The sequence below is a fragment of the Hydra vulgaris genome, chromosome 02, assembly GCF_038396675.1.
Source record: "Hydra vulgaris chromosome 02, alternate assembly HydraT2T_AEP".
Classification (NCBI taxonomy): Eukaryota; Metazoa; Cnidaria; class Hydrozoa; order Anthoathecata; family Hydridae; genus Hydra; species Hydra vulgaris.
This window is the reverse complement of record NC_088921.1, coordinates 62,311,803-62,330,727: the sequence shown is the minus strand read 5'-3', so window position 1 is coordinate 62,330,727 and position 18,925 is coordinate 62,311,803. Positions and strand designations below refer to the sequence as shown.

The 18,925-nt window shown below is 27.5% G+C and overlaps 1 protein-coding gene across 1 annotated transcript in view; it reads left to right on the top strand.

The window, feature by feature from the left end:
- LOC101240094 (N-acetylated-alpha-linked acidic dipeptidase 2) overlaps positions 1 to 18,925 on the top strand; it is a 51,340-nt gene continuing 32,415 nt past the window's right edge. The window contains exons 1-3 of the mRNA XM_065791639.1: positions 1 to 517; positions 15,964 to 16,246; positions 17,736 to 17,858. Coding sequence (XP_065647711.1) covers positions 237 to 517; positions 15,964 to 16,246; positions 17,736 to 17,858 — 687 coding nt within the window. The 5' untranslated portion in view covers positions 1 to 236. The remainder of the gene's footprint in view (positions 518 to 15,963; positions 16,247 to 17,735; positions 17,859 to 18,925) is intronic.

Here is an 18,925-nt window from a genome sequence, read left to right as displayed (position 1 = left end):
GTAAAATATGTCAAGCAAATGAAGCGTGTTAGCAGAAAGTGAGGATTAGACATGGCCTTTACTAATTATTATTTCAATTCATGATTAAAAAATTTATTTTTTTTTTAAAACGGAATATCAGGGTTTTTTTAGAAAGATAAGCAAATAGCTTCAACTTTTTATTATTTTTATGGAGTGCTTACAATATAGTAATTAACAAACTCAGTTATTGTCATTATATAAAAAAGGAGCATATTATGAATCCGAGTTCGAAATCCCGTCAAAGAATATTTACCATTTTATTAATGGTGTTGACGTCTATTCTTGCATTTTTATCTGGATATGGTTTTCAAATCTTTTTAACAAACAAAGAATCAGATCGAAAAAATTACAGACGAAGTATACACGAAGAGTTAGCAAATAAAAGAAACTTTGAATTTCGTGATCGGTCTCCAGCCGACCTTGCAAACGAAGACATGATGTATCATCAAATTAGTTTAAAGCAAGTTAGAAACGACACGTTGAAAGAATTTTTAAGGTAAGTTTTTGTTTTTTTGTTGTTTAATTCTTAGATCTTTTAGTTATCATGGTAAAAAAATAGATGTTTGTGGAACATTAGGATGATCACCATAACTAATTACTAACAATAGGATTTACCATCTTTAACCATAGGTAGTTTTAATTTTTTTTTCAGAGTCTCCATTATAAATAAGGAACCTTCCATTATAAATACTAAAAAGACGTTGAATAAAATGGGATTGGTCAAAATTTTCTATTTTTTCATTCGATATAAATACAAACAAATCCATGTTTGCAGTTTGCTCCATGTTTAAGAGTTACCTATTTCAAACGCAAAAAAAGATGCTGCAATCCCTTATCACTGCTAATTAGTGTTATTGGATCCATAATTTTAACTATGGAATACACTTTTAAAGGATGGAATACACTTTATAAGGATAAAATATACTTTTTTAACAATGGAATACACTTTTTTTAAATTTAATAACAAAGAATATTCCGATCCAACTAATCAGCTATTTTCTAAAGGTTTCGAGTTTTTATTTCGGATTGTTTGTACTTTTTATTCCAATCAAAATTAAATTGAAACGTTTTACCATTATTCAAAGCAAAGGTGAATTAATTAAGCGCTCTAATGAAAGGCAATTTGTACATGCTAATTTATTTGTCAATAGGTTCTGCTAATGTCAACTGCCTAAAGGCCTCAGTCAAAGTAATTTTTAATGAAAAGGATTTTGTATTTTATAATTACGGTAAGAGTTTAAAAGTATAACTTTTAGAATAATGATAGTAAAATTATTTACCAAAAAAACATAATTTTATTAGGAGGCTTGCAGCCGCTTTCGTTGATTTTACAGTCAACTTAACGTCTATTAAAGTTGCTATCAAACAACATAAACTACCAATTTTTTTTTTTTTTTTTAAATGAATTAAAATAACTATAAATTACATTTTTAAATGGGTTTTTTAGATCAAAACAAACAGGGGCTTAAAGAAGGTACGGATGACTGGTGTCACCACAATCTTTTCACAGAGACCCTTTTACAATAACGTTCAAAGCCCACATGGCTTTAGAATACAATAAAATATTTTTTGTGAAAAATACGATGTGAAGAGTGGACATTAAAAACTCGTTGCAGTATAAATACTAAAATCTTTAGCCAGATAAATTTAAAATGAACATGCTGTAGCATGTCAATAAATATAACAAATATTTGAATACATATAAAAAGAACAGACTTTACATAATGTAATCATCGCCATGTTTTATCTTATGTATTTTCTATGATGGATAGCGGTAGCCCTTTTCGATAATAAAGAAAGTAATTATTTTAAATTAAGAAAGAAAGATAAGTATTTATTAAAAACAAAATTACTTCAAACAAAGTAAACTTTAGAAGTAAACTTGGGTATGCTTATATTTACATCAAATGAGAATGTTTTGCAAAAAATTGTTGTAATTAGAGCTTCGAGAACAACAAAAATACTTAAACTTGTGTCTTCTCCCAACCCCAGTTGTGATAGCAATAATTTGCATTATTCTCAATTTACAGTTTTATATTATTATCATTTCAAAATAAGTTTGAGGTTAAGGGCGTACGTTTGAGGTTAAGGGCGTATGCGTTTTGAGGATTTACACTTCCCTGGCTTCACGGCAAAGCTCATTTATAAACATAAAAATATGTTATCATTTTCAAGCACTAAAAAAAGCGTGATACCTGTCTTTATTTTTTTGTTAATTTTAGAAATAGTTCTAATTTACGATTTGTTTTTCGCCATTGTCGGGAAATAAATTTGTTGCGTCCTGTTGCGTAAAAAATTAAACGGGAAGTTAATTTATTTCGAAATTGATTAATTCCTCTTGAAATAAATTGACTCCTGTCGGCAAAACAATTTAACTCTTAAAGTAAATTGACTCCCTGTAATCTTAGTTTATGTGGTTGATAAAATAAGTATTCCAACTTCAGTTTTAGTACTGATATTTAACAAGTGTGTTTGTTTTCTATATATACTCAACATAGTATATATATAATAATAATATATATAGTTTTATAAATAAATAAACTTTTATAAGAAGTAGCGATCGACGAAATTTTCGAATGTTTCGGTATCGGTTTTGGCCCAAATTTTAATTTGAACCGATACCGAAATTTCAGTCACTATACTTTTTATAAATTCGGTAAAAAACGAAATTTTGGTTGAATAACATACCGAAACGATTTTTCTAAATTAGATAAATGTTTATCTAATTTAGAAAAACCGTTATTTTTTAGAACTTTCACTAAATATTTTGAGAATTTTCTCAAAAATGTTGAGAATTTTCACAAAATATCTCGAAAAAGTCTTGTTTTGCAGAGAAAATCTGCCAGTTGTTAAATTTCGCTTCTAACTTATATCGCTGACTTACTTATTAAATCTCAATTTGGGATATACGCGTAATTAATTTTAACATAATACGAGTATAAAAAAACAACAAATGTAAAAATGCGTTTTTAAATAAACTTTTGTAATAAAATAAATTTTGACTCGCCGAGATTTTGGTATCGGTTTCGGCACCAAAATTGAGTACCCGAAATTTCGGTTTCGATTGTTTTTCTGTTTCGGTCAATCACTAATAAGATGCAAACTGTTTGGCCGTCCTGCCGGGCTACTGACAGGAGTTTTCTGAAATTTCAGTCGCCCTTGGAAAAAACGAGTCGTTTCTTGCCACCGGACGACCATGAGAGTACACCCCTGTAGTACATATACAGAGTAGAGTACATATATTCAGAAAATTTGTTTTTCTATTAGATAGTTTCTAATTAAATAATATTACATTGGAAATCTTACACATTGTCATTTTATTATTATTATTAGAGTAAGAGAGAAGGTTCACTAGAATTTATACAGAAAAAAATAATATTAACGCTTTCATTTCCTTTTTTTTTTTCACAACCTATTTCACAGGCTTATAAAATAATTTTAACCGACGTTAATTAAAGTTACACAACGAAAAAAATACTATACGATACTAACACATTTTTGTAGTCGCGACACGCGATGTTAAAGGATTCATTATAAACTAAATAAAATGTCTTTTTAATGGGGTTTTAATTTATTTCAGCGAGGGTTTAAACTAGAGATTGGCCAACCGTCCTATGTGATCATTTTATTCGTTAATATCGATTATTTCGATTAATGATAAAAAAAAACAACCAAACGATTAAAAAGTTAATTAGAGCGAGTTTTCTATAAACGATCGCGCGACAAGAGAGCGTCTAAATGATTAAAACGATTAATATTCATGAAATTTGATTTTTAATCGATTTGATTTTTTTAACGATTCCGATTCTATTTTAAAAGACTTTTTAACGACTTCACTTCTTTTATTATTACTCTCTTGATAATTTAAGTTAATATATACGCTCTTTGCCGTTGAGATTTTTTTAATGTTTAATTTACGTTAAATCTTCACTTTCGCATTTAATATCATCGTTGAAGTTAAAGTCGCATTTAATATCATCGTTGAAGAACTGTGAAGGAAAACCTTAACAACAGTAAACGTTGAAAATAAAAGTAAAAGTTTATAGGAATGTAACATAGAAAATATGATATGCTGTCGATCCTGCAAAAGATGGGCACATGAAGAATGCGCAGGAACTTTAGATTGTGACTTTATTTGTGAACTTTGTAAATAAATTTTGAAATATTATTACACATCAGTATTCATGTTTTTGTGTGTGCTAAATGTTAAAATAGTAAAACACTTTATAAATAAAACTGAGTGTATGCATACATGTGCATGAGACTGGTAGAATTAGAATCAAATAAATAGTGGCTGGCTTAAACTTAATAACTTTTTTTTTTTTTTTACAAAAAGGACATCTAAAAACCTGTTAAAAATTAGAAGCTTACATACTCTTGAGTATTTATATTCTAATAATTCTATCTTTAGTGTGTATATAATTTGTTTAAATGACCAAGTCAAACCGTTTATAACTAGTCCATAATAGGAACCTCAATGGTCCATATTTGGAGCACAAGCTTAAAGTACCCCCAATATGGACCACTTACGTTTTTGACACATTTTATAATTATTAATAAATCAACCACTACAAGCTTCATATAATATGTTCAGCTGAAGGTAAGAAGTGGTTTACGATATAAAAGTTAATTATTTAAGCAAAAGTGAGTGAATTATACACTCTGCAACAAAAGTGGTCCATAATTGGCGACTCTCCCCTACTCTAAATTTCAATTGAATTATTTTTTTCGATTTTAATCAATTTACCGACGGTAAATAATTGTTAAAACAAAATGTGTTTCATTGTGTTTTTCATTTTGTGTTTTTCTCTTAAAATAAAAAAAAATATTTTATCGAGTTTTTTATGAACAAGGAGTATTAGAAATTTAAAAAATCTAACTAGATTTTAGATGAATTAAATTAGATGAATAAAATGACTAATTATTAGACAGTTTGATTAAAATGATTAATAGTTTACTCAAAACTGATTAAAACGGTGTGACCGCTTTAATCGAATTAATCATTAATTTTTTAATTTGGTTGGTCATTAATCGATAATCGAAAATCGCGGTTGTCCGCTCTCTAGTTTAAACTCCCTGCTAAAAGATGGCGTTCGATCGACGTCACGATGTAAACATTGTTATTCCGACGCCATCTTGTAAGTCAAACAAATGCGCATTAGTTTAACTCGAGGCTAGTTACTATTATTTGTTAATGAAGCTCCTAGCCGAAAAAACAGTTAAAAATTTTATTATTTTGAATAAATTTATGTAGAATTTAATTCTCCCATGATGTAATTAATTTTTTTTTGTTCAAACTAAAATTCAATATTAAATAACTTATTTTCTAAATACTATCAAACAAGGTAATTAACCTTAGCAAATTGTAAATAATTTTAACAGTAATACAATACAAACAAGCAAAACCACAAACTGAAAAGAATGTGTGATTTTAGAGGTAATTAACACTCGTGCAAAAAAGTTTTAAAATTTTTAAAAAAGTTTTAAAAAGTTTTCCAAATGATTACGATTTTACTATATACTAAAATACTATAAACTTTAAATTGTTGAAAACTTATGTTTACCTTTAGCTGAAATTCTAGAATGTTTTTCATAAAACATAGACTTTTTATTTACAATAAAAATGATGTTCATAAATTAAACTTTAAAGTTAAAAGTTGTGTGTTTAAAAGTAGCTGCTCTTATATTGTTAAGAAAAGTATACGCATTTGATGAAAGTTTGATATAAAGTTTGATTTGATTCATATTTTGTAAAAAATATGAATCAAATCAAAAAATTTATAAAATAAGTGAGTTGTAACATTTCAAGGACTTTTATGTATAGTACAAGCATGTATGTATCTCGTGCTTCCAAATAAACACTTCTAAAAGCATATGAAGCTGTTGCAGTATTATTTATGGCTTGTGCTGCCTAAAGAAATGAAAAAAGTTGGAAAAAAGGTCATTCATCATTAAATAGAGTTGTAAAACCTCATAACAGTAATAAATTGTATATATGTATTGTGAGAGAACTGCGAATCGTGTAAAATTGTGGAATGCAGATAGAAATATTGATTATCACTTAAAAAATTGATTTTACTTCATGAATCAGTTATCAAAGTTTACATTACATTTACATTTTACTACAGTTTACATTAGATATACATTTTACTACATGGATTAATATACAACATTGAAGTTAGAGCTTGCGCCGTCTTGTCTTATTTCATTGAACTCATTGATACATGTTAATCTATTTTTAATCTCTGTAAAAAAAAACAGCTCAAGCTAAGTTTTTACTCAAAGTTTAAAATGAGGGAAAATCCTAAAAGCATTCAAGAAAGGGTTTGTTTATTAAAGCCAGTTAAATAAGAAGAAGATTCTTCCATTCGAAAAGGAATTTGAGTTTTTGTTATTTATTAGTTATTTTTACTTTCATTTTGGCGTTTTCTCAAAAGAAAGTTTTTCAATATGTACATGTATTTGAAAATATGCTCAAATTTACAAAAAATGCCAAATCAGCATATTTAAAATTATATATAATCAACTTTTTTTAGGATTGTTTAATTGTGTACAGTTTTTTTTTTTTTAATTAATTTAAAAAATCTGTTTCAAAAACTCAACAAAAGCGTAGTTTTTTTTTCTTTCTAGGAACCATTGCAATAATAATAAGTCTATGAAATATCAAAGTTAGAGAGGATAGACCCCAAAAACTTAAAATTAGTAGTAAATGCCCATGAAATCCTCCACAAAAAAAGAATCTTCAGCAAATTGTCGAATTTTTATTTACAAATCCGCAATATTATATATTTTCATTTCAACGATTGGTGTTTAGCTGTATATACTGTTGTGAAAATGGAGGAATATGCTCAAACATTACAGGCTGCTACTGCAATTCAGTATGTTACAAAATTGCAGGTTGCTAGTGGGGTAGACCCGAATAAATTGAAATTTAACAAAACGGACACAAATCGTAAATCGATTCCTTCCGTGGAGTAACAGGTGAAAACTAAAAAATGAGAATTTACATATCGGGCTATAATAAAAACAAATGTTTAGAAAATGAAAATTATATTTATTTTAATTGAAGGTACATCACTTATCTTTAAGAAAAAATTAATGAACATTAGAATATGGTCCATCAGCAGCAGTTTGTCGTAGTTTTGTCATGATGTTGGAACAGGAGCATTGTACAGCTTTTATATCGATTTGACGAATGCATCTTTTAATTCGGGTAATCAATTGGGTAATATATCGGGTAATATTTTTGAAGAAATAGAATCGATATCATTGTATATTACATATAATGAAAAGTATATTTTCTTCAAGGATTGATTTTGGTATACTTCTTGATTAATAGCCAAATCACTTGGCTTAAACAATGGTTTGAAAATTCCCCTCTCAGATATGGCAATGTACAGCATCACTTTTTGCTCAAACATGTGTTTATATTTGTATTTTACTTTTGTAAGTGTTGTAGAACAGAGAGAGTATAGTTTCACATAGGAGTGCTTTTCTTTTTTTGACTTTTGAGGTTTGATTTCAGAGGGTTAGCAGATATTGTACGCCTACAAATAATTTGTTTATGGATGAGCCTAAATAAATGTATTGTTAAAGCATACAAGAAAATTAATAAGGAATATCAAAGTCACAGAGATTCTTGTTTTGTTTCTTATTATGTTCCATATAGACTGAACTAAAAAAAAAAGGTATAATTAAATTGCTGTCTAAAAGTACTTAAAAGTTCTGCTACATATCACATTTAAAATTATATATATATATATATATATATATATATATATATATATATATATATATATATATATATATATATATATATATATATATATATATATATATATATATATATATATACATACATATATACCATTCATTGTTGAGACACCTTTAGAATCAGGGGTGTTGAGTCGAAAAAAAATAACTCCAGTCGTTGAAATTTTCAGAGTATGACTACAACTCCAGCTCCAAAGCAAAATTTTTGAAAAATTCTTTGAATTCTTTAAAAAATATTACGCGATAAGTTCAAAAAAATTTTTTTACTAAATTTATGAAAAGTTGTTTGAGCGCCTCTTAGCGTTTTACTATCTTGATGCCTACTAATAGTAGATTGATTTCTTAAAAATCCAGATAACTTAAAACGTTTAGAATCATGTTAGTTTATAGTATCAACAAAAGGTTGAGTTGTTAAATCATTATTGAGATCCATTATTAAGTTCCAGTTGTTTACATTCATCATTGAATTCAATGAAATCAGAAAAAAACTGCACACGTCCAACACACTTTACTTTCAGTGGTAATATATAGAAATGTACATAAGACCCACAACTAACAACATCGCTAAATGACAAAGAGCCACCTCTTCTGAGAAACTCATTGCACACTAATCAATGAAATGAAATAGATCTTCTAAAAATTGTAGTATCTTGCATGAATGGATACATATATTCCTTGAATATGTTTTAACACTTACAGATCTATTACGTATTTACTAGTACTATTTATAGAAGTCCTTGAAATGTTACTTATTTCAAAAATTTTTACAATTTAATTTGTGTTCTCTTCCTAATTCTTTTAAAGCTAATGCAGATATTTCAATCAATTTCGTATACTATGTATACTTTTATTTGCAGTTTTTGTTGCAAAGAACGGGTAATTAAAAACACTGCTTTTAAGTAAGCTTTTAAATTTAAAGTTTAACTTATGAACAGTACACGTGTGATAAGTTAATTTGTCAATAAAAAGTCTGTTTTATTAAAAACATTCTTGACATGACAGCAAAAAGATACACATATAATTTCAACAATTTGAAGTTTATAATAAAACTATAATCATTTAAATCCTCTGCTACTTGTTTATGTTTTTAGCACGAGTGTTGATTACCTCTAAAATGACACATTCTTCTAAGTTTGTGGTTTTGCTTGTTGCCAATTATTATTTAATAATAAAATATTAATTAATATTATTTAATTAATAAATATTAGTTAATATTAAATACTTTTAATATACTAAAACAATTTAATAAGTAATTCAGCATATTATTTATATACATAGCATTTCAAAATATTAATACAATTTAATAAGTTATTAAATATGCTTAAACAACCAAATTGTTCACTGTGTCTGAGTTATGTATGTTAGCAAATTGACAAAAATATTAAAAAAAAAGAACCTTGTGTGTTATAATACTTAAAAGAAAATGTTAAAAATGTAAAACAAAAATAATCAAGTCTATTTTTGAATGCTTTGGAGTACTTTATATGCAATTTACTTACTTGCACATTACTTATAATACACCTTTGAAAACAAATTATTTAGTAGAGTTTTATTTCAAGCAAAATAAATTACCTATATTGTGAGAAACAGAATTAAATTCTACATAAATTTATTCAAAAATAATCTTTAAATATCTATCTACTACAAAGTGTGTTATCTAAATAATTGTATTTAAATACGTTATACTCGCTTTGTTTACTTTATTTGCCATACAGGCAAACTAAGTAAGCAAAGTGAGTGGGGGCGCGAATTTTAACAAATGGTGGTCGCGAATTTTAAGGTCACGTGATAGAATACCAACTACACATTTCGGCATTTTCTAAAAATGTCAACTTCCGGTTTCATTTGACTCTTTTATTCAACATTCTTCCTGATTTAAAAGCATTTTTCATGGTCTATATTATTTCAGAAATTTTTTTTCTTTTATAATGTCTTTTCATATTTCAGCTACTTATGTGTTAACTTAAGTAATTTATTTTTATCTATTTGACTGGTATATTTCTAAAGTTAAAGGCATTGGAATAATAGCTTCTAGTTTTATTAGGCATTTTCAAAGAAAAAAAGTAAACCTATCTGGAGATATCTTTTGTAACTTTATTTGCTATAAGGCTAAAAATAAAAAATTAAGTTTTTTTTTTATTCCCCACATGTTCTGCCCAGGGGCGTTGCGTGAGAAAATTCCAAGGAAGGGGGGGGGGGGGAGGTTTACATAGTTTTCACAACTATTTTTTATAATTTAAGAATTCAAGAAATCAATTTCTGTCCTATTTACAAAATCTTCTGATTGTTGTACTACACTGCACTCACTCTCATGAATTGCCAATTATCAGTATTTATTAACTTTTATTAACAAAACATGGCTTCCTTTACATATATACAAAATATTCAATTCAAAAAATGTCTAAAAGTTTTATCCATTCATAGTGAAATTGTATCAGTCCAAAAAAACACAATTTACAAATCCAATAAACTTTACAAACCATTCTGGCAGCATATATAGCAGTTTAAAATTTTACGGAAATGGATACAAAGGAATATGGAAAATATTATTTTATTACAAGACTTATACGCACAATATTTTATCATCAGTCTATCATTTTTTGTCTACTGTTTGATTTTAATATGACGTTTCTTCAATTAAACCCATCGTTTAACAAGATGTTCGGGGTTAACTCCTTTACAAAGTTCTTTTTCGCACTTCAGTAGCATAAGACTATCCAATCTCTCGTCACTCATTGTTGTTCTCAGATGTGATTTTACAATCTTGAGTTGGCTGAAAGAACGCTCATTTGATGCTACACCATAAGCAGCTGTGATTACAAAAATGCATAGTTTATGGGCTTGTTTCAGTATATCCTTTAACTTCACAACATGGTACAAAATGTCTTTCAGCATCTTGGCTAGTATTCTTGATGACTTAAAATCTTCATCACAATCTTCATAACAGATATCTATCAAAATTTCCATCTGGCCTTTCAGCACATGGACGTCTGGAATATGATCCTTATATCCAGGAGGAAAAAGTTTGTTTGCTTTTGTTAAGTTTTCAAAACTCAAATTATCTTTATTTAACGGAAAACTAAAAACTTTGGTGATAGGGGCAAATATTTCCTTTAATGCTGCCGAGTTTTTGGTTAAACCCATGGCTAGAGAGTATATGAACTCTTTGAATTCTTTCCGGTAAAAAGCTTTCATCTCCATTGCTATTAATCTATGGTGTCGTTCGTAATTGTTTTCTGCATCAATGTGTAATTTCCTAGAAAATATTACTGCACTTTTAATCAAATTATTCATGGCATCTGTATCGTTACTGATATTTTGTATGTACTTGGCAGTACTTTCAATTACATTAATACTGTCAATGACATTGAAGTTTGGACTTTCTAAGATTTCTGGTAATATTTTTATCTTCTCAATGATATTCTTCATGAAGAAAAGAGTACTAATGAAATCAAAAGTTGTTACTTTTTTCAGAAGTCCCATTGCCTTAGTTCTTGTGTTAGTATCAAAAATCTTATTATTTTAGATGATCTGAGGAAGATCAATAACCTTTTCTAAACACTGATTTAAAGCCTTAACAGATTTTTCTCGTGCGGTCCATGTTCTAGACCGGTTTACAAGCTGTATTGCACAGTCAATGTCTTCAAGTTTTTCTTTTAAATGACTAAATCTTTTTGTGCTTGATGTGAAGAAAACATGCAACTGTTCGAGGACATTAAACAATTCTCGTATTAAAGTATTAACATTGCAGGCATGTTCAAGAGCAGTGTTTGTTCTGTGGTCTTGGCAAGGTATGTAGGGTACATTAAGGCCAACTTCTTCTGTTATATACTTTTGTACTCCCTTAAATTATCCAGACATTGAACTCGCGTAGTCATACGACTGAAAAGTCATTTTGATGTGTCAATGCCTTCTTTATGTAAAGAAGATAAAATTAGCTCAGCCATCCCTTTTCCAGTCTTATCAGTGCATTCGACGGATTTCAAAAGCCTTTCCTGAATCTCACCGTTATCACTGGTTGTTCTCACAGCTATACTCATTATGTCCTTATGTGACAAATCGGGAGTAGTGTCGGCCATCACGGAAAAAAAATTGGAGCTGTTAATTTCATCAATGATCTTACTCTTAATTCAGTTGCAATTAAACTAATCATTTTATTTTGAGACGATTGACTCGTGTATGTAACTCTATATGGACGAAGGGCTCTATCTTCAACCCAGGCTTTTAGTGTGGGATTGTGGTGAGAGATTAGATTCACAACTGCAACAAAGTTACCTTGATTAGCACTGCCTGATTCCCTAAACGCTAGCCCTTGGCATCCCAAAGTCTTGCATTTATCGATAAGAATTTCGACAGTTTTTCAATTCTGCACCTCCATTTTTTGCTCTTCTATTAGAGCAAGTCTATTGGATTTTTGAACTTGCGTCCTATTCAAATTTTTTATCAGAAGATGTTGTTTCTTCTTCTATGGATATACCACACGTTGAAGTTAATGTTTCAATTATTATCAAATCTAACTTTGTATGCTCACTACTTTGTATTTCATCATCCACTTCGACATCGTTACCAGCATTCGAAGGTTCTATTTTTCGTTTTTTTGAAGCTAAGGAGGAAAAAAGAATTCTCTGGGGCTCCCACTGTTTTTATATGAACCTTTCTACCAAACCACCATGAACGGATCTTTCATGACTGGTTTTATAGTCGTTATCAAATACTGCTTTGCATACGCAACATTATAATATATATCTTTTGCTTTTCATAGTTAGTGCTGGAAAACAAACGCGTTGCTATAATTTACCGTAATTTTTAAATGATTTAATGTTTATAAAAGTTATCACTCTTAATAAATGTGTTAAGATATAAGAGTCTTATCATATCATATCAGAGTTTAGCATTTATTTTCTTATACTTTCTGATAAAAGCTCTATATAAAATTACTATATTAAAAAATGAATCATACCATTTTAAATGCTATCATATCTTTTATACAAAGACAGAAATGTTAAAATCAATTCATGGAAATAAAAATCCACGTTTCAAAGTAGAAAGTATGAAAAAAAATGAATAACTGCTTTTAGTCATCATAAACTTGCAGCTGCCATTTTTATTGTTGATAACAAAAAAAAAAAGCGCGAAAAAAAAATTAAAGCTGTGGAATACAGTTTTAAACCGTTTAATAAACGTAAAGTTTATTTGTCCAAGTCAAAAAAGAATTAGATCTTTGATGGATTTTCGCAAAAATTTTGATTTTATTTAACTAGAAAATATTTTTTGATTTTATCACCGATTTCCCAACTGCCCCAACTCGTGGCAAGGAAATTCCCAACTTTTCTATTTTTTAGATTCTGGGAGAGGGAGACTCCCCCCCTACCCCCTCCAAGGCGACGCCCCTGGTTCTGCCTTTATACATAGTTTTAGCTCAGTTTTTTAGTTTCAGATTTAGCTTTAGATTTAGCTAAGTTTTTTAGCTTTAGATTTATGATTTGCTTTTAATATACACAATCCACCGTGTAATTTAAATGATTTCATTCATAAACTGTCCATTATTAATACCTAAAGCTTTATCTACATCTATGGTTCTTTAAAAACTATGAATAAATAAAAATAAAAGCTAAATTAAATGATAATTCTGAAGGTCTTTGACCAACATATACCTTTAGGACATCTTTTCCAAATAACTCAAAGTTTTCATTACTGTTCCATGTTTGACATTAAAGGCACTTTTTTAGTAAATTTTGATTAGATAGATTTAAAATTGATTTTAAAATTTCACAAGTATTAAAATGACTGATAGAAGGCTAAATTTCTTTTGTTGTTTGAATAATTAGTTAATCAGACTGCCACAAAGACCAACTTGTTTTTGACTTAAGGCTAAATTTATGGTTATAATTTTTCATCAATTGGCCATCCTATAGTTAATAATACTTATACTAATTTAATAAAAATAAGCTTTTTATCTCTTATAAGACTTTAGTGCAAGTTTCAAAGGCTATTTGCTTTTAAACATGACCAACACATAAGCTATTCAATACTTATATCCCCTTATGGTTTTGAGGAAACAACAGAAACTGAAAAGGTATCCCCAATATATGAAGTGTATCTTACAATATTCCTTAAAAATAAATAAGAAATATTGTCATTGTCTCACAGGATTCCATTGCTCCAGAAGATTTTTCATGATTAGCATCACATGTGATTTATGAAGAGATCCAGGCTTGAGGATTTTATTTTCCAAGTTCAAAAGAACTATGGCATCTGAGCACACTCCCTTTTCTTTTGAAATTGCAGGTAAAATCCTATTAAGTTATTGATCTCCACATCTTCGCCAGGTACCATCAACAGATACCTGGAAACATACAAGTTCATTATGAATAACACTAAAAACTTTTCTGGTCTGGAATGCAGCTCTATTTGTGATAAAAATGCTGCTCTTCAAGATATAGATTCTCTATATCTTGAAGTGCAGCACTTTCATATGCTGCATACAACTCTTTTCTAAAATAATTTAATGTTTTTTGAAGTTAATTTTTATGAATGTTGCAAAAGTGTGCTGAAATTTATAACTATTTCAAAGTTTTAAAGAACTTGGAAAAGGTTATGAATTTAAACATAAACTACAATGGCATTAAAATTAGTGTTGGGCTTAGAAGAGATGTGGAGGCTTAGAAATGATGATCTTATTTTGCAAAGAATTCACATGTATCACATGACAACTGTGACTAATATAAAAACCAATTTTTGTTTTCAAATCTGATTTTCAGTAATAACTTTTCACCATTTAATAAACAACAATCATAACATTTACAATAAATAAACAATGACTTTAAAACTTCGAAGTTTATTATTATAATGTAATTATCCTAATTAAGTTCATTTTCTACATCTTGAAACTTGACATTGTGTTGCAATTCCTTCCAATTGTATTGTCTTTTTTGTTTTTAACACTATTGGTTAAAGTTATCTTTACTTCAATTAGTAACAAGTTTATTCCCTCTAAATTCTAAAAATGTATTAAGTTGATTAAGTGGAGTAAACTAAACTTATTTCTCTGCACAGCAATCTTGTTCATCAAGGCTTGTGTTTTGGAATTAAAGAGTTTAGAGAGAATTGTAAAAAAATAGAGAGTTGAGAGAGGGGTTGTAACCACAATTTAAGTAGCCTCCTCAACTCTAGTAGCCTTCTTGGCCTTGGAGAGGTGAATAACATTAAAAAAAAAAAAGATCTTGCCATTTTTTCAAATTTTTAATATTTTCACATCAATGTTCATTAAAATATAATTTAAGAAGTTAAATTAGGTTCCTATAGTTGATATATTATCTAAGCATCCAAGTACTTACACTGACTGTGAACTTGGAAGCAGATTGATTTTCCTTGTTCCAAATACAATGGTGTATAATATTTTTTTTGCATAAATTACTACACACTATTGAATTCCAAATAAATAAATCCATGCAATAAACTGGTTAAAGTGACTCAAAAGACATTTATTTTGGATCAAAATTAATAAAAAGTCTCCCATGCATTTTGTTTTCTGCAATGATCTAATACACATGTAGCTTTGAGCAGTAGATTTATTTATGTGAAATTCAAACAAAATACAAGTTTTTATTGTAATATTTCTAGAAGGCGCGATTATTAAATTTTTGTGTAAGGATTTTTTTTTTTTTGTGTATATAAAAGCTCAATTGTAAGTTTAAAAAGATAAATTTAAATGGTTTAAAAATGGTTTGAACTCACAAACAAATAAAAATTAAGTAATTAAGTTTCATTTTATCAAACTAATAAATTAAGTCACGTATTCTTTTTATACTGTACTTAACTTAGTAGAAGTTATTTTCTATTATTAGAGTTTTTCTCTAAAATTAGCCGTTTGTCATTCTGTGGAATGAGCAAATAATGCTGCCTTATAGCTTAAGGCTGCTTTTTCAAAAAAAATCATTTTCTTTTTATAAAATCAAGAAACAAGAATATCACAAGTTCTTAGCTCTTAGAAATAAGCTCTAAGAAAATAATTTCTTCTGCTATCATACTTTTCAGTAATATTTTTGTACTTGCAGCTTTTTTAGAAAATCTGAAATAAGTTAAGTAAATTTATTGAATTAATGACTTCAATATTTGTTTGGTTTAGTATACTACAAAACTTATTCTGTAATATACTATTTATGACAGGTACTTTACAAAAGAACCCCATCTTGCTGGTACACCTGCTGGAAAGAAACAAGCTGAATATGTGAAGCGAGAGTGGGATAAGTATGGATTTGATAAAGTTGAAATAAAAAAGTATGATGTCCTTTTATCATATCCAAGTGCACCTGCTAGTGTAACTGTTCAAAATCCTGATGGAAAACTAATTTATACTGCTAAAACTGTTGAAGAACCTTTTTTTGAGGAGGAAAGATCTAATTTATCTGTGTATCCTTTCAATGCTTATTCAGCATCTGGAGATGTAGAGGTATAAACACTCTTTTGTAAATTTAGATGGTAAAAAGTAATAACAATATATAAAAATAGTATGTAGTTTTTTTTATAAATTTTTCCTTATAAGATATGAACTTCGGATATTACTGGAAAGAAGTTTAATGTGTACTGTTTTTGTTAATCACTTTGATAGCCACACAATTATCAATCCAGTATTTATGTTAACTGTTCATAAATCATCCAATAATAAAGTCTGATTTTTTGGGAAGATTATATAATATAAGCAACATAAACATTTAACTATTACTGTATATTTTATTTCAAGAGATTTATTTTATTTCAAGAGATTTATTTTATATCAAAAGATTTATTTTATTTCAAGAGATTTATTTTATTTCAAGAGATTTATAATTTTGCTGGAATTTTAATAGCTATGATAATGATTGCTAGTCTCAATTTATAACAATTTATAACAATTGTTAAATTAAATATATATAATTAATAAAATTGTTAATATTAAATATATAATAATATATACAATACTATAACACGATAAATGACCAGAAAATGAAAGTTGACTGTAGAAAAATGATTTGAACTTTTCACATTGTGGCAAGAAAATTATTCTATGGGTCAAATACTAAAAAAAGTTCAATATTTTGAGTTCAACAGTTTGGAATATTATTAAAAAAAAAAAGTGTAGTTAATTACAGAAAATCCAAACATTGTCGAATTACATCTGCTGATGAAGACAGAAGAATTACAATCACTAGTATAAGAAATAGTTTGTTAACAGCACTGGAATTAACCTCCGTTCATTACAGTGGTAAAAAGGCAATTAACCTCCATCCATTACAGTGGTAAAGAGGCAATTGATTGAAGGACGGTTTGGAGGCAGAATAGCTGCAAGCAAACCTTTTGTTCACTGAAGTGGGTAAATCCACTCAAAAATTGGACTATAAATGACTGGATATGTGTTCTTTGGACCGGCAAGCAGATGTAAATTATAAAAGAATTTAATTTTTTGTTTTTTATTAGGTAAACTTAATAGTAAAATAAATTATTTTTAGTCATTTTTGCTTTCAGTTTCTCTTCCAATAGTTTGTAAAACTTTGATAACTTTAAAAAGTATGAACCATTCAAATAATATATAATTAAATATATATATATATATATATATATATATATATATATATATATATATATATACATATATATATATATATATATATATATACATATATATATACATATATATATATATATATATATATATATATATACATATATATATATATATATATATATATATACATATATATATACATATATATATATATATATATATATATATATATATATATATATATATATATATATATATATATATATATATATATATATATATATATATATATATATATATATATATATATATATATATATATATATATATATAAACACACACTAAGGTGTTAACCATTTTATTCCAACTACTTACTAAAATTTTAGGTTTTTTTTAGGGTGAGTATGTCTATGTTAACTATGGCAATGTAAAAGATTATTTGAGGTTAGCAGCTCGCAATATCAGTGTTATGAACAAGGTGGTTATAGTAAAATATGGAACCAACTTTAGAGGAGAAAAAGTAAGTTTAAATTAAAATTGTTAAATTATTTTTTAATTAAAATAAAAGTAAAAAAATATAATAAAATAATAAAAAATAAAATAATATTAAAAAGTATTATAAAATTATATAAAAAAAATGAAAAAATAAAAATTCAATTCTTATAAGCCTTGATAAAAGTCTTGGATTTTTAATGTCATGGGTGTATTACAAAAATATTAGTTAATTGACAAATGTTGTTGCTTAGTTTGTTGCTAAGAAATTGTTTGCTATTTGATCATTAAGAAATTTGTATCCAATTTTTTGTGCTCAATGGTCATCTTTTCCAGATTTTTAATGCTCATAGAAATCTTAAAAGTCTGAAATTAGTAGTTTTAGAAATAAAAAGTTCCACTCTCTCTCTCTTTTTAAATAAATTACATTTTCTCAAATAATAATCATTCTATTTTATTTCCAAATACACAAAAATCTTAACAAAAAATTAACAAATAAAATTCAATTTAACTTATTAACTAGGTTTTACTGCATTTCCATTAAAATATGTTTTTAGACAAAGTAAAAATTTGATTTAAAATTTTTTTTTTTTTTACTTTTACAAGTAGGATTTACTACAGTGGTACCATTTAGAATATTTGATTTAAAATTAGTGTAATATTAAAATGTATTTTGAATGAGTTTGTTTCATGAAAGGAAAGGTAATTTGCGATTAAAGAGCAATCCTTATCAAAAGAGTTAAAAAGCTTTAAATTATAAGGATTATAAAAAACAGTAAAGAATTCTGAAGAACTGATGATAAATAAAAATTTTGTGACCATAAAGGAACTAACAATCTTAGTAAAGGAAGCAACTTTATGGCTTTGCTGGATGACTACTCTCACAAGATCAAGTTTTAGTAGGTAGAACAAAAGGGTATAGCTCATTTAACCATTGACTTGTAGTAATTTGTAGAAAGGTAGATTTCAGATCATTGAAATACAATTGTGCAGGTAAAATGTCATAAAAGTTTAGTAAAAGTTCATTAAGATGGTCAAAGCACAGTAAAATGTTATCATATTGAGAAATAAAATTGTAAATAAAACAGAAATCAA